Source organism: Meleagris gallopavo, chromosome 8, assembly GCF_905368555.1.
Source record: "Meleagris gallopavo chromosome 8, MGAL_WU_HG_1.1, whole genome shotgun sequence".
Taxonomy (NCBI): domain Eukaryota; kingdom Metazoa; phylum Chordata; class Aves; order Galliformes; family Phasianidae; genus Meleagris; species Meleagris gallopavo.
In genome coordinates, this window is record NC_139411.1 from 19,429,994 (window position 1) to 19,444,167 (window position 14,174).

The window sequence follows — 14,174 nt, forward strand, 5'->3', positions numbered from 1 at the left end:
TTTATGGACTTCAACTGTGTAAAGAGCTTTAAGATATGTTTAAAATTGTCAGCTATGTTTGTTTAATGCTGTCAATGAACACCAAACATGTAAAGTGCTCTGCTTGTTCCTGGAAGAATAAATATATATGAAAAACTACGCAGTAGGTGAGAGGAACAGTTTTTATAGAAGAATGTTTGATTGGGAAGGTATATGACCTAACTAGTAATCTGTTTTTATTTTTGGTGACTTAACTTGAAAGTACTTTACCAAAATACCTTGAATTTGTTTTCTTTAAAAGATTATAATATAATTATAATATTCTGTTGTTATATATATATATATATATATATTATTATATATTATATATAATATAATTATAATATTCTGTTAATATAATAATTATAATATTCTGTTCGAATTCTAGCACACAGAAGATGTGTAGTGAACCTATCTGTCTAACCTTCATGCTTAAGAATATGAATCCACAAGCTACCTTTGCTTGGGAAGAAGTTAAAAGTCTTCTCACAGACAAACTTTTATATTCACTTAACTATAAGAATGGGTTCTTCAGTAATTTGGCAGTAATTTTTTTTATTTATAGGGGCTATTAGGGAGGGGATATGTAATTTTTGAGGTTTTCATTTGGCTCTGTTAAGCCTTTTTCCTAAGGACAGCCTCATTTGTATTTTCTTGAGATTATCTGTGGAAAAAGGAATAGGTTTTTTTCTTCTTTAATCTTCTGTGTATTAAAGACTCTTAAATTTTTCAAGTAGATTGCATGTTTTTACTTCTGAGGAAAGAAATGATGTGAAGCAGACTGTAATTCTAAATATTGTTGTACCGTCAGTGAGTACAGAATAGATGGTTCTAGGTAACGGATTCAGTGGTCTTGGTAAAGGCTTCATAAGCAAGAAGGGTACCACATCTTAAGGGGAACTAGAAACAAGAGGAAATAAATGGTAACACACGTTGGTTAGTGTGTTTTTACTCAGCTTTGCAGATTGTTTAAACTTGCTCACTAACTATTATGGGAAGATTATGCAGGTTTTCTAACTATAACTCACCCCTAGATGTTCTGTAGTAACACTGAACTAGGATAGATTAAAGATTAAGTTGATAGAAGAAACTGGCTTCTCAGTCACTTTTGTTTAGTAGTTCTGAAAAGCTGCATTTTTTTGCTATACATAATTTCAGTTTGTAATGTTACCTCCTTGCTGTCTTAAGTGATTTGATGTTATATATATAAATATTACTAGTAAGTGTTATTCTCACTAGGTTAGAAGGGAGTCTGAAAAGTTGTTGAAATTACATTTTTATCAATAATATTGTTTAGGAATATGAAGCACGGACAGGAAGAATGTATAAACCTCCACCTCCATCAGCAAGACGTAAAAACATTGAGTTTGAGCCACTTTCAACTACTGCTTTGATTCTGGAGGATCGACCAGCGTAAGTATAATTCTGCTGTGGATCTGATGATGACTGAATTTGTTAGATGTGAAGCTTATCTATCAGAAGCATAATTCTTACACAATAGCAAGTGTGTTATTCCATCCCACATAATAAACTAACAAATATCTCCAGAAGAACCTGCAAGTGTATGGGACTATATGAGAAATTTTCTTAATGTAATGGAGGTCACTGATAACTTATCTGCTGTGTACTGGGACAGTGTTGTAGGCACCCTTAATCAGGAAAATTGCTGAAGACTTAGATTTCTTCCCTGCCATCTTAGTGTGCACTCCATTTTCTTTCGCTCTTTCTGGACAATTACTTTCTTAGATCAGTAGGGAAGACTTAATAGTAGCAGTTAGCACTTCAGCAAATTTGGAGGTGGCTTACAAGAAAAAGAATTATTGGGTAAGTAATAACAGGGGTAGAAAGAATTGCTTTTGAAACACAAAAAATAAAGAAGAGTATTAAGCATTTCTAAGATGAAGGTACTTGGCCAGTATAGTTAACTGCTTTGTTGGTACCAAGATAAGGAGATCCTTAAAACTGTTCCTTGCTGTAGTTATGTTCTCTGGGCTACTTAAAGCTACAGTTGAATGCAACAAAATGGGAACTGTTGATGCAACAAAAACTGCATTAAATACAAATGAGAACAGTAATGAAAAAAGAGTAATACATTGTTCAATCTGTTCAGCTATGTTGCCTTCAGCAATCTGAAAGAAAGAGGAGGACAAGGTGACTAGGAACACATGCTGTGAGGAAAACAAATAAATCAAAGCTTTCAGATCACACCTTGAGAAAACTTGTGATGGCATTTGTTTGCTTCAGTTAATTTCAATTAAGGAATGGCAATTAGAAATGTTTCGTGGAGATTCTTTCAAGTGGTACATAAGCTCCTTCCATGTTAAGACAGAAATATCTTGACAAATATCTTGAACAGAGGTGCATATTTGTATAAAATTTTGTAAATGCATTATTTCCTTTTATTCTGTGGTAGGGACAAAGACAATAACAAAGAAGTATGTTTATAAGAATAGGAGTGCTATTCCAAGTGTATAGCATGTTGTCATGTCATTCTTGAAAATAAATTCTGCTCTCAGTTAATTCTGAAATTTTAAGAAAATACTCGGTTCTACTTGTAAAAATAAATAAATAAATAAAAAGCGTAGAGAATCTTTTTTTCTGGCAATCAGGATCACTGTGCAATTGGGGAGAAAAAAAATTGAAGCAGTCGAATTGATAGTTCTGTAGCATGCATCCTTAATTTTAGCTCTGATGTGATTGGGCTCTGTCCTTTCTTTTGTAATTCCAACTTCCCTTTACCTGTTACTGAACAAGCAAAATCATAGATCTGGTTACGTTTAATTATTAAAATTCTCACATGCAAAAATTGATCAGAATAAGTAACTGCATGAAGAACATCAGTATTTTTATATTGCTTTATGGAAACTTCATTTGGACATTATTTCAAATGTTCAACAAATGCAGTAACTTCAGAGACTGGTGACAGACAAGTAAGAACAAACTCTTCTAGCAGTAGATTATTTTTCTAATGTCAGTTGAAAGGAAAAAGAGCTAGAAATATGGAGATCTTGGCTGTACCGCAGTGTGGCCTAAGTGTGCTCTTGTGTCCTGGCCGTGCCCTGGAGGAAGTTGTAGGACAGCAAGCAAATCAACAGAAGTAGTAAAAGCCTGGTAGTTCTTAATAAATAGCAATCTTATGCTGCGGTTAGTGAAGCACTGATAGTGCGACAACTCCAAAGCTCACTTTAGAGAGAAACCAAATTAAATAGGTGTTTTGAAATGGTTCAGTATGTTCTTTGTGCATATTGAATTAGGAATAACTTGTTTTCAGAAATCTTCCTGCCAAATCAGTGGAAGAGGCTTTACGTCACCGACAAGAATATGATGAAATGGTGGCAGAGGCAAAAAAACGAGGTATGTTAACTGCTAATCATCACTATAATTCTATTTAACTGTATATCAAAAATATCTTCTGGCTAGTGGATACAGTAAAGAACAATGTTTAATTGTTCTTGTTTAGTATTCAGGATTATTTTTTGATACACTTGTGCATGTAACTTAAAAGCCCAGCACAATTATCAATTCTTTTCCTGTTCCAGCACAGTGAATGTAACTAGGTTCAAAAATCAGTTTAACTTTTTTGTTTTTTAAGTGGAAATTTGATTTTTTTTTTTTTAAATACTTGCATAAGTATACTCTCTGTATACTTGGGCTCCTTTTTCAAGCAGTGTTGCTGCAGTTCTTGCTGAGAACTAAAGTAGAATAAAGCTGACTGCTTAAAGATTTTTTTCACAGGTATTTCATATCAACTTCAATGTGAAGACAGATGAAAACCTTGTTTTTCAAATCAGCTGTATCTGTGAATCTTCCTACTTCCATTAGATCTGCTTTTTAAATTAAACACAGTTGTTTCATATGGGACTGTGGCAATCTATGAATAGTTTGTTGAAAGGACGGCTGTATTCTCATGCCTAGTGTTCAGGGAATAAGCTATTTTAAGAATTCATGCTGCATATTTTACTTGGGCTGTTGTCAGTCAGATATAAGCTCCTGAATTCATGGATCTGTAGCAGCTTGCTCTGAAAGATGTAATGAGAAATCCAAGACATATGACAGCATAAATACACTGCAAGAGAAGAGTGAAATCTGGTGAAGTATGAGCTTTGAAAGGCCAGTATGTGTAATGTTTTAGTATGTGTGCCCTGGTACTCATTAAATTAACAGCTGTTACACACAAAGCTTCATTAAAAGCTTAATGAAGCTATTCAGCCTCATAAGGTTACAAGGAATGGCAAACTTCCTTTTTTTGATTTGCCTAATGCATGCAGAAATAGAAAATGTCTTGCCATTTCACAATTATTTTTTTTTTATTGATGGCAAAGCTCAGTTCTTTCTAGCTATTTTAATGTGAAGGAATCTTCAAATGATCTAACAAAATACTCCTGTTTAATGGTTTTGAAGAATGGTTTAACTCAGCACTTTCTTATTTGACAGTTAAAGAAAAACATAAACTGGGCAAATCTGGCATAGAAATAGCTCCAGCAGATATGAAACTTTGCACTGCTTTTTTTTATTGTTATTTTTCAGAGTAGAACACGTAATAACTATTTTGTTTGCATCTTGCATTGTTTTCATAATGTCTGTTTTATGTAGAATTACTTTGATACTTGCCTACAATCATCAGGAAGAGTATTGGTTAGCTCATGTGCAACTGTAATTTACCCTTGATCTTTCATCCACAATCCACATAATTAGATAGCAACTGAATTACTTACCTAATCACTTATAACAGAATTTTTAATATGTTTTCTTTAACAGAAATTAAAGAAGCACATAAAAGGAAGAAAATAATGAGAGAGCGTTTCAAGCAAGAAGACAATATTGCTAGTGCTATGGTGATTTGGGTCAATGAAATACTACCTAACTGGGAAGGCATGTAAGTGCAGTTTTGCTTTCTAAATCTAGCAAGCGTAGCTTCTCTCTCCTCTGGAAACAGAGGACCCACATACCTTGTTTTTCTTTCCATTTGTTTTGCAAAGTCAGTTTTTGTTGCCATTGTTATGGTACAAGGTCATTACAGAGCAACATGAAGTGTGCTTTTGGGAGCTCAGTGTTATGAGGTTTTGTTTTTTTTTTTTTTAGTCAAACTTTAACATAAGCAGTGATCGTTGAATTTTGATTTGGGAAATAACATGGTATTTTTCTTTGAAGTTGCTCAGCAATTTCAGAAAACAAGATGTGTAATACGACTGCTTATCTTCCCTGCCTCTCTGTTCTAGGCGTGCTACCCGGAGAGTTCGAGAGCTGTGGTGGCAGGGATTACCACCAAGTGTTCGTGGGAAGGTGTGGAGTCTAGCAGTGGGAAATGAGTTAAATATCACACCTGGTATGCTTTAACATATTATATTTCAGTGCAAAATAGAGTTGGTTATTTTCAGTTGAAATTTAAGATTTCTTTGCATAGAACTAGGTGTATATTTTACAGTTAGACAATGATAGCCTGGTAAGTTATGGAAATGGAGTTCAAAACTTTAAAAAAATGTTGTAGTCGTATAAAAGAATTGAGGGAGTATTGTTTAGTTCATAATTAATGTTTTTGATGAACGGGAAGTGTTCCATGCCATTCACAAAGTAAAAATCTGGATGGTTTGAAACATGATTTTCTTCCTGTAATTTGAATATTTTCCACAGAAAGAGGCTTAAACTTTGTGTGGTGGTATTCCAGTGGCTAGCTGTACCCATTCAATAGGAATCTACCTCTCACTCTCCCCACCCCTCAATGGTAAGAAACAAACATGAAAAACAAGACTCAGGAACTTCATAGAAATATCCACCCAGAGGGCCGCCGTTTCAGATCAGTGTGAGTGCCAAGTAAACATAGCATGGAGACTTTTCTTATCTCATTGATTTGTTTTTACTTGCAGAACTCTATGAAATCTTCTTATCTAGAGCTAAAGAACGATGGAAAAGCTTCAGTGAAACAAATTCTGAGAATGATGTAGAAGGTAAGACCTTCAGAATGCTGAACAGATTCCTATTTATTTTTACAGACACACAGTTTCACTTGTTTGTGCAATTGAAGCATTAGGAATATTTGTTAAAATATGAGTCAAATCTGAGTCATTTCTTACTTGTTTCTGTGTCACGTTGCATTCATAAAAAATTTAGATGAAATACAAAAAGAAGAGAACTCAAGGTCCAGTCTGGAGTAAATGCTGCCACCTTTGCTGTGATGTAAAGAATGCCAGCCCTGGGATACAAAAAATTTGAGTTGTATGAAAGCTAATGAGGGCTCAGAAGGAATGTAACTTCTGCAGCTCCTAACCAATCAATTTTTGAAAACTTTAGTGAAATCTCCATGCATTTAAAACCCTTAGTTTTATATATATATATATATATATATATATATATATAAAACATTGTTTCTCCTTAGATCCTGAAAGACCTTATATGCATATGACAGTTTTAGTCTGAAGCCTGTAGAAGTATTTTATCACTTTCAATGACTTCTGGTTTTGCTTGCAGATGTTAGTGCATCTGTTGCTGATCGTGAGGCCAGCCTGGAGCTAATTAAGTTAGATATATCACGCACATTTCCATCCCTGTATATTTTCCAGAAGGTGAGAGTTCTGTAACTTAAGCTATAACTTTAAACATCTAAGTAGTTAAACAAGAGTAACCTAGCTAGCAAGTATGGAAAAGTTTTCAGAAGCTCTTGGTGTAAAACAACAAAAGTAAAATTACTTGGTCCTTTTCTACATATAACAGCAAAGAGTCATGCCTACTCTGATTAAATTAGGATGCTTACTGTGTTAAAGTGGTTTGTAAGTGCTTATAAGTGAAGGACTAATAAGGCTTTTTCTCCTGGAAAAATTGCTTGTAATTCCTATTACTGTTGAATGAAATTACTTGTATGCCAATCTATGAATATTCTCATGGCTTCTACAGAAATCCAGATGCGTTTTAGTGCACATTTTCAGGTTTTATAATTTTTATACAGAGATGCGCATGCAAGAATATATAAAATAATTTGCATTATTGTATTATGGTAACTTGTGTTACCAAGAAATAAAATGTCCAGTGTCTAAAAAGGAAAAGCCAACCCTGTTTGTGTACTAGATGTCCTCATTTTCTGTTACATACATATTGAATTACCAGTTTGTTACTTTTCCTTCAGCATCTCAAAACCATACAAGGAAATGTGTAGGGTAAAAATTGGTGGTGGTCTACATGTGAACAAAGCAATAAAACACAGACTTGCTTGTACCTTTCTATACTGGCTGGATACCTACATATATTTATAAACTGGTTTTGAAAAGCTCTTTTTCCCTTCTCTTTTCTTGAATTAGGGTGGTCCCTATCATGATCTCCTGCATAGTGTTTTGGGAGCATATACATGTTATAGACCGGATGTGGGATATGTAAGTATTCTGAAATGTTTATCGCTCAGCAGATGTGCTTAAAATATTTGCCTGTTAGATAAGTAGATCCTCTAAACTTAATGCTACTAGAACCTCAAAACAATTTAAACCTTGGCACTTACTCATTTGATAGTAGTTATGGTAATTCTGAGGTTAATAAAATAGCTAAAAATGTATTGATATTACAGATGAGAATAATGTTTGGTTCCCACAAGGAACTGTATTTAAACTGGTATGTTCACACTCTGTCAGAGTATCTACAAAAAAAAACTGCAAGCAGCCTTCCAGGAAGAGCTCAGCCTGTTCTATCCCAGTGTTGTTCCCACTGCTGCCATTTTCATAGTAATGCCCTATGATTTAGTAGGTCACATCTTTAAAATCCAGCAACTCCACACTGGTTTTTCTATCAAAGGCTAATTGCTCCATCTGAGTTCAGTGAGGATAAGATTGTTTGCAGGAAGAACTTAAATATTTAAAAAATAATGATAATAAAATAATAAATCGTATCAGCCTACGAAGGCAGCTAAATAACAAATGCTGTTCTTGTTTTTAGTCTTGGAGGGATCTTAGGAATGCTTTTCACAAGTTGTAATTGCTTTTGAGCTAAAGAATTTGAGACTGATCTATGCAATGGCATGTTATTTAGCCCAGGGTATGTTTTCCTCTCTGTTAGATACGCTTACTACTCTGCATCAGTATCTAGCTGGCTTTTAATGTTTAAATGTTTTTAATTCTGTCATCTGTGAAATCATTTTTGGAGCCCATAATCTTTAGTTGAGATTACAGGCTGCAGATTCTGAGACTGCTTGTTCCAGGGTGGAGTTTTAAAGGGCAAAGAAGTAATTTTTCATGGATGTGTCTTCGCTTTCTCCCTAGGAAAAGATAATACATCTGCAGCTAGTTTGAATGTTTCTGATCACAACTTTTTAATGCTAATGTGGCAGTAAGTTTAGTCTTATTTCTGCACCCATCCATATCACAAAAAAATGGAAAGTTGCTGGACTGTTTCTGATGCATATCAGAACTTCCCTAGATGGTTAAAATATTAAGTGCATTTTTAAAAAGAGGAGCAGGCAGCATAAATGCCTAGAAACAGCATAATTGCAGCAGAAGCTGGTAAAATTATTTTTAGTATAATGAATATTCAGATTATCACTTAACAACTACATGAGTGATAGTCTCCACTTACTGCAGACTGAAGTGGTGGTTTTTTTTTTTTTTTCAATAATCACAAAAATGTAAAAACTTACAGCTAACCACTTGAAAGTAATTTTATGTATGTGAACAAATACTGTTTGGCAACTGGGAAGATACATATTGACTGTTCTTTTTGCCTCAATTCCAACGTATCTGCCTGGGTCTAAACTGTCCCATATGTGAGATTTTTCCTCATGTCTGCTTTTCTCACAGCTTAACAATGAACTTAAAGCCAATTTGTGTCTTGTTTCCAGCCTGTGTGGTTTTCATTTTCTTGCATTCCAGGTTCTGGGAGGTTTCATGATTACAAGTCAAGGAACTTCTATCATGCATCTGAAGAAACATTCACGTTGAAATCTAATTAGCTGCACGTATAGAAATTATTTATCCTTGTTGCTTTTGTTCATTTGGAAATTATGTTTAATGGTGTTTGTACTGCAGGCTGTAAAATATTTGCATAAGATGTACTGAGCTTACTCACCTATGTTTGCCTGATGCTTTTCCCACCTGAAGGTACAAGGGATGTCCTTCATTGCTGCTGTGCTCATTCTCAATCTGGAAGAGGCAGATGCTTTCATTGCCTTTGCTAACCTTCTAAACAAGCCATGCCAGCTGGCCTTTTTTCGTGTGGATCACAGCATGGTATGCATATAGTTTTCTGGTTTTGAACCTTAGCATTTTTTTGACTTGAAGTGTATTTGATTTGTTGATAACTTCTTGTTGTCCTCTTGAATAACGGAGAACTCTAACCTGTGGTTACAAAATTGAGAATACCAGATACTAATCCACAGAACACGTTCTCCCTTTTGACTTCTCTAGAAACACTTGTTTTCTCTATCCTATCTCTGTCCTATCTTAGGAAGTCATATTGTGCTGTATTGAGATCCCCAAGTCTTGGTGGGATTTATTTTATGACCCAGCTTTCTTTTAATGACTGCTTATGAAGTGCTTTCCTGTTTCTGCAGATGCTGAAATACTTTGCAGCATTTGAAGTATTCTTTGAAGAAAATCTTCCCAAATTGTTTCTTCATTTCAAATCATACAGTCTCACTCCAGACATATATTTGATAGACTGGTGAGTTCAGAGAACAGAGCAAACCTAACGTTAGAGTGCTGGAACACGTTATATTTTGCTAGTTTGGGCTTTACTCACCTGCCAGATGTGAGTCAGTTATGCATAACATAAGTAGGGGAGAGGAGGCTACTACATTGTATTTGTTTATGACCGATTTTTTAAATCACTTGATAAAATGAACAAAATCAGCTGCTGAAGAAAGTAAGAGAATAGGAATATATTCTTGAAAATAAAGGGTGGATGAAATACAGCATGTAGTACAGGAAAGGGTAAACTTGGAAATACAACAAGCGTTTTGAAGTAATGAATATTTGAAAGTACCAAACTATTTCATCTGTAATGGAAGCCAGTAGTGCATGCATCTTTCAAGTGTGTGTAGTGCTGCCAAATATTGAATGTCTCTTCCAAAAAGCCTGTAAAATGTCTGTTCATATATCTTTATTGTATGGGTTATAATTTTCAATAGTGTTAATTGAATTAGATAGAATTAAATAATACAAAAATGGCACGTCATCCAAGTACTTGGAAATGAAGAACTTCTGCTGTCATCTGTTGTAGGATGCAGCTTTGCAGTAAGTGGGAAGTCTTAGCAGGAGCTCAGATTATACAATAACAGCATTGAGACAGGAGTATGGTGCAGCCCAGAGTTTATACAGATGTGTTATGCAAGTAGTGCTGCTGTACTAAGTCCTAAAATACTCTGCTTCAGATTATTTGTGAGAAATAAAGACTTATTCCTGCATGTGTTTCAAAGATGGCCTTGAGACATTAAAAGCCCCCCTCATTAAGGGAAAGTAGAAGTGATAGCTATTGGTAGGGAGTGTTCCATGGTTTCTGAACCACTTTCCACTATTAAATAATGTCAAAACAGAATACTGTGCTTTATATCAAAGGGACCACTACAAATTCGAGTGAGGTTTTACAGCACACTGAGTTCTCTGTCTGTATATTATGAATGCTTTCTTGAAACAGATTTCTTAATATCAAACACAATTGGACTTTGTCTTTCAATAGCAAAAGATGGACTAGATTTTTGTGATTTTTTAATATGGTTATAAATTCTAAATATATTGCACTGAAAATTCAATAACTGTATTTGTAGCAGTGGGATGTAGCATTCTACTGAGGTATTTACAGCTTTAGTTTTAGTTCAAAATCAAATGATGAACAGAGCTGTTAGACTGCGTTGTTTAAATAATAGGAAGGGTTAAGTTCTACACTTTTGAGCTTTGTGGCTTAACTTCATATCTGTATACAACACCTTTTTGATTGTAAAGATATTTGTAACTTCTCCTTCCTAAAGGAGGTGGCTTTCAAATAGAGGATTTCTTGTAGCATGGAAAGAGATCAGTAGCAATTCTGAATCGAAAACACGGTAACTTTTGCGTTTGTGAAATACAGACAAGTAGGAATGCTTGAAGTAAGTATCTGCTCTCTTAGCTAATTTAACTGAGATTTAAAGGAGGTTGTACTTTAGTGTTTCTGAAATAGCTTAAGTTATAACTGTGCCTTTTTTCTCAATTACAGGATTTTTACGCTCTACAGCAAGTCATTGCCACTTGATCTGGCCTGTCGTGTCTGGGATGTTTTCTGTAGAGATGGGGAAGAATTTTTGTTTAGGACAGGGTTAGGAATCCTTCGGTTATATGAAGATATTCTCCTACAGATGGACTTTATTCATATAGCACAGTTTCTAACAAAGCTTCCAGAAGATATTACATCAGAAAAACTTTTTAGTTGTATTGCAGCTATTCAGATGCAGAATAGTAACAAAAAATGGGCACAGGTGAGTTTGGTGTACACATGTGTGGGCATGAGTGTGTTTTTATATGTATAAACATGAAGCACTTCTTTTAGAGACTATGCTATGTGCCTGACTTCTAAGCAATAGGTAATGCTGCTCATGTGACATTTTGTTTTTAGACGTGTCTCTGATGGGAGAGGCATCTTGGTTGTGTATTCAAAGAGAATCTCAATTTTTGTCATTGAGATGGCTACTTTTTTCCCTCCTCTTGGAAAACAAATTCAGCACTGAATATTAATTTGGAGCGCAATAAAGTAGTTGTTAAAGAATCCCTAGCTTTTAGTACAAAATGCTATGCCGTAGAAAGATGAACATGTAAACCAAATTCTATTTGAAACTAATTCAGTATAGTCTGCTAGTCTAAAGTGAATTGTAATAAGACCCAATTGAATAAAAGGGAAAAAAAAAAATCTCTTCAGCTTTGTAGTGGGGCCTTAAAAATAACTCTCCACCTTCCGTTCCCTGTATGGGAATTCCACCTAGTTTTGATGGAAAATTCTTGTATGACAAATAATTGGAATTGCTGCTTCTGAAACCTACAGCTAAGTACCAGGGTGAAGTAGTCAGGTTTGGCAGAAAAGCTGGCTTGTGTTCTTGGCTCAACTCCTAATGCCAACTGAGATGCAAAGAATAGCTGAAAAGTAACAGAGGGCTTGGGAGTTGTTTACCTCATTGTAGCTTTCCATATCCATAAGATCAGTTTTTCCTAATTTTCCTAAGATGGTGGAAAAAACCTTTTAGACTTTTTTAGTATTTAGAGGTAATTAACTCTTTGCTTTCTAGTGTCTCATTTTAGAAAGTTATTTCCATGCTAATATTGTTGTGGTTAATTTTTTTGTAGGACAAACTTTCCTATATTTATTAAATCTGTGTTTCCAGGTGTTTGCCTCACTTATGAAGGACAACAAAGAAGGAGACAAGAACCATAGCCCAGCACTGAAAAGCTAATTATTGTAACATTGAGGTCAATTGAAAATGTGGAAAACCACTTGATGACGAAGGACTTCTTACATTACTTCTATGTGGAAAATCACTATAGAAAAGCGTGAAAAGTGAGAGGAAAATGATACAGCTCTCAGTGGAGTAATGAACTGATGAAATCTTCGCCCTTTTGCCAGTATTAGCTTTTTTGATGGGAAGATTTGTTTTCACACAGAATACTAAAACCTGTGAAACTGAGAAGTAGGAGAGTTCATATTTAATACTTTAACAGAATCAGCTCAATGCAATAAACATTTCTAGTAACTTCTGTTGGTACTTTTAAAAAAAAAAAAAAATTTTGAGGCATAACTTTTTTTTACAAATACCACAAAGGCACTTTTTGGGGGATGAGGGAAATGCTGAATCTGAAAAGCTCCAAAACTGCTATCCAAACCAAATGCTTTGGTACAAATATTACCTCCAAAATGAAACATTTAAAAGTATTAAGGACCAAATAAGGTTGTTTGGTATGTTTATGTACAAGATGGTTACGATTTTGAGAAGGGTATTGTCTTATTTACTTGTTGTTTTTTTTTTTAAGTTGCAGCTTCATTCTTCAGTCTGGGCAAATGTAATTAACTCAGGAACCATAGAAGTATTGTGCCCAAACCTGTTAGAGCAAAAATCACGCAAACTTTAAACAGTGGTAAGACCAGGGCTATTATTTCCAGATGTACGGCTTTCAAAATGAGTGGTGTTAAGCATTTGTTTTGGTGTACTGGTTGTCCAGCTTCTTAAAAATGGGGTGGGTATTCTGTGAAAGGGTTTTGCCACCAGAAGTTTTATTTTGTTGAGCCATTGTTAGCTGAGATACACTAGTATGTAATGGTAAACACTACAAGCTGATGAACTATCTGCAGAATTTGTGTTGGTTTTTAACACTTGAGAGTCGTGGAGACACTTCAGAATAATGCAGACAGAGTATTTGTTGAAACTCTCTTATTAGTGTGCAATACTGAAAGCTGAAAGGCATATGTTTTAGGGATTCTTAATTCTTTAACATCGCTTAACTGTGAGAAATGAGGTCATGCTGTATGTGTCACAGTGGCTGTTTTCAATGCTTTCTATTCTCGAAGATACTGTACAACTTCATGTTTGTGGGGGTTAGAAATATAAAATGGATAGCACTGCAGGTGAGGAGCACTTGCACTCTTTGGTCCATTTTTTGCTAATATTTACTGTAAATAAATTCCTTACATGTGGGTTTTTGTAACTGGTCCCTCTGTGGAAATCAAGTCCAAATTACCATTATTATGTATTTTTAAGTGCGGGAGGCTCTCGGTTGTCTGGTGTTTGAAGCAGAGTCTACATAATTGGGGTGAAGATTTAGTGTGGTGTGATTACATTGCTATCTGGTTTAAAACTACATATATACTATTCATAACATTACAATTTGAAATCTAAATGTCAGATTTTTTCTTAACTTATGTATTCACTACTTTAATTGGATCCAATTTGTCTTATATTTTTGCGTTATCTTGTACAGTTTTCTTACTTTTCAAGTATAAATCTGTATATAACTGTAAATAGAAGGACGAAGCCTTCCTTTAAGACCACTAGTAACAATTCCTGTGTAAATAAAACTTACAGCAGAAATGCAACGTAGTCTTGCCGGAGTGTATTTTTGTTACAAAGCAAACCGCCCCCTCGCTTACTGCGCGCGGTAAGGCGGCAGCACGGCAGCCCTGATCACTACGCGTCTGCTCATTGGGACTTTCTTCAGCCTGTCCCGGCGGGG

General features: G+C 35.0%; 1 protein-coding gene across 2 annotated transcripts in view; it reads left to right on the top strand.

Annotated features, from left to right (window-relative positions):
- Positions 1-14,037, top strand: part of TBC1D12 (TBC1 domain family member 12) — a 35,969-nt gene extending 21,932 nt beyond the window's left edge. For both annotated transcript variants that reach the window (XM_085229206.1, XM_085229207.1), the window contains 11 exons: positions 1,316-1,431; positions 3,290-3,372; positions 4,777-4,894; positions 5,238-5,344; positions 5,883-5,963; positions 6,484-6,578; positions 7,308-7,379; positions 9,090-9,218; positions 9,542-9,651; positions 11,179-11,437; positions 12,335-14,037. In XM_085229206.1, coding sequence (XP_085085332.1) covers positions 1,316-1,431; positions 3,290-3,372; positions 4,777-4,894; positions 5,238-5,344; positions 5,883-5,963; positions 6,484-6,578; positions 7,308-7,379; positions 9,090-9,218; positions 9,542-9,651; positions 11,179-11,437; positions 12,335-12,403 — 1,239 coding nt within the window. In that variant the 3' untranslated portion in view covers positions 12,404-14,037. The remainder of the gene's footprint in view (positions 1-1,315; positions 1,432-3,289; positions 3,373-4,776; positions 4,895-5,237; positions 5,345-5,882; positions 5,964-6,483; positions 6,579-7,307; positions 7,380-9,089; positions 9,219-9,541; positions 9,652-11,178; positions 11,438-12,334) is intronic.
- Positions 14,038-14,174: the final 137 nt, after the last annotated feature.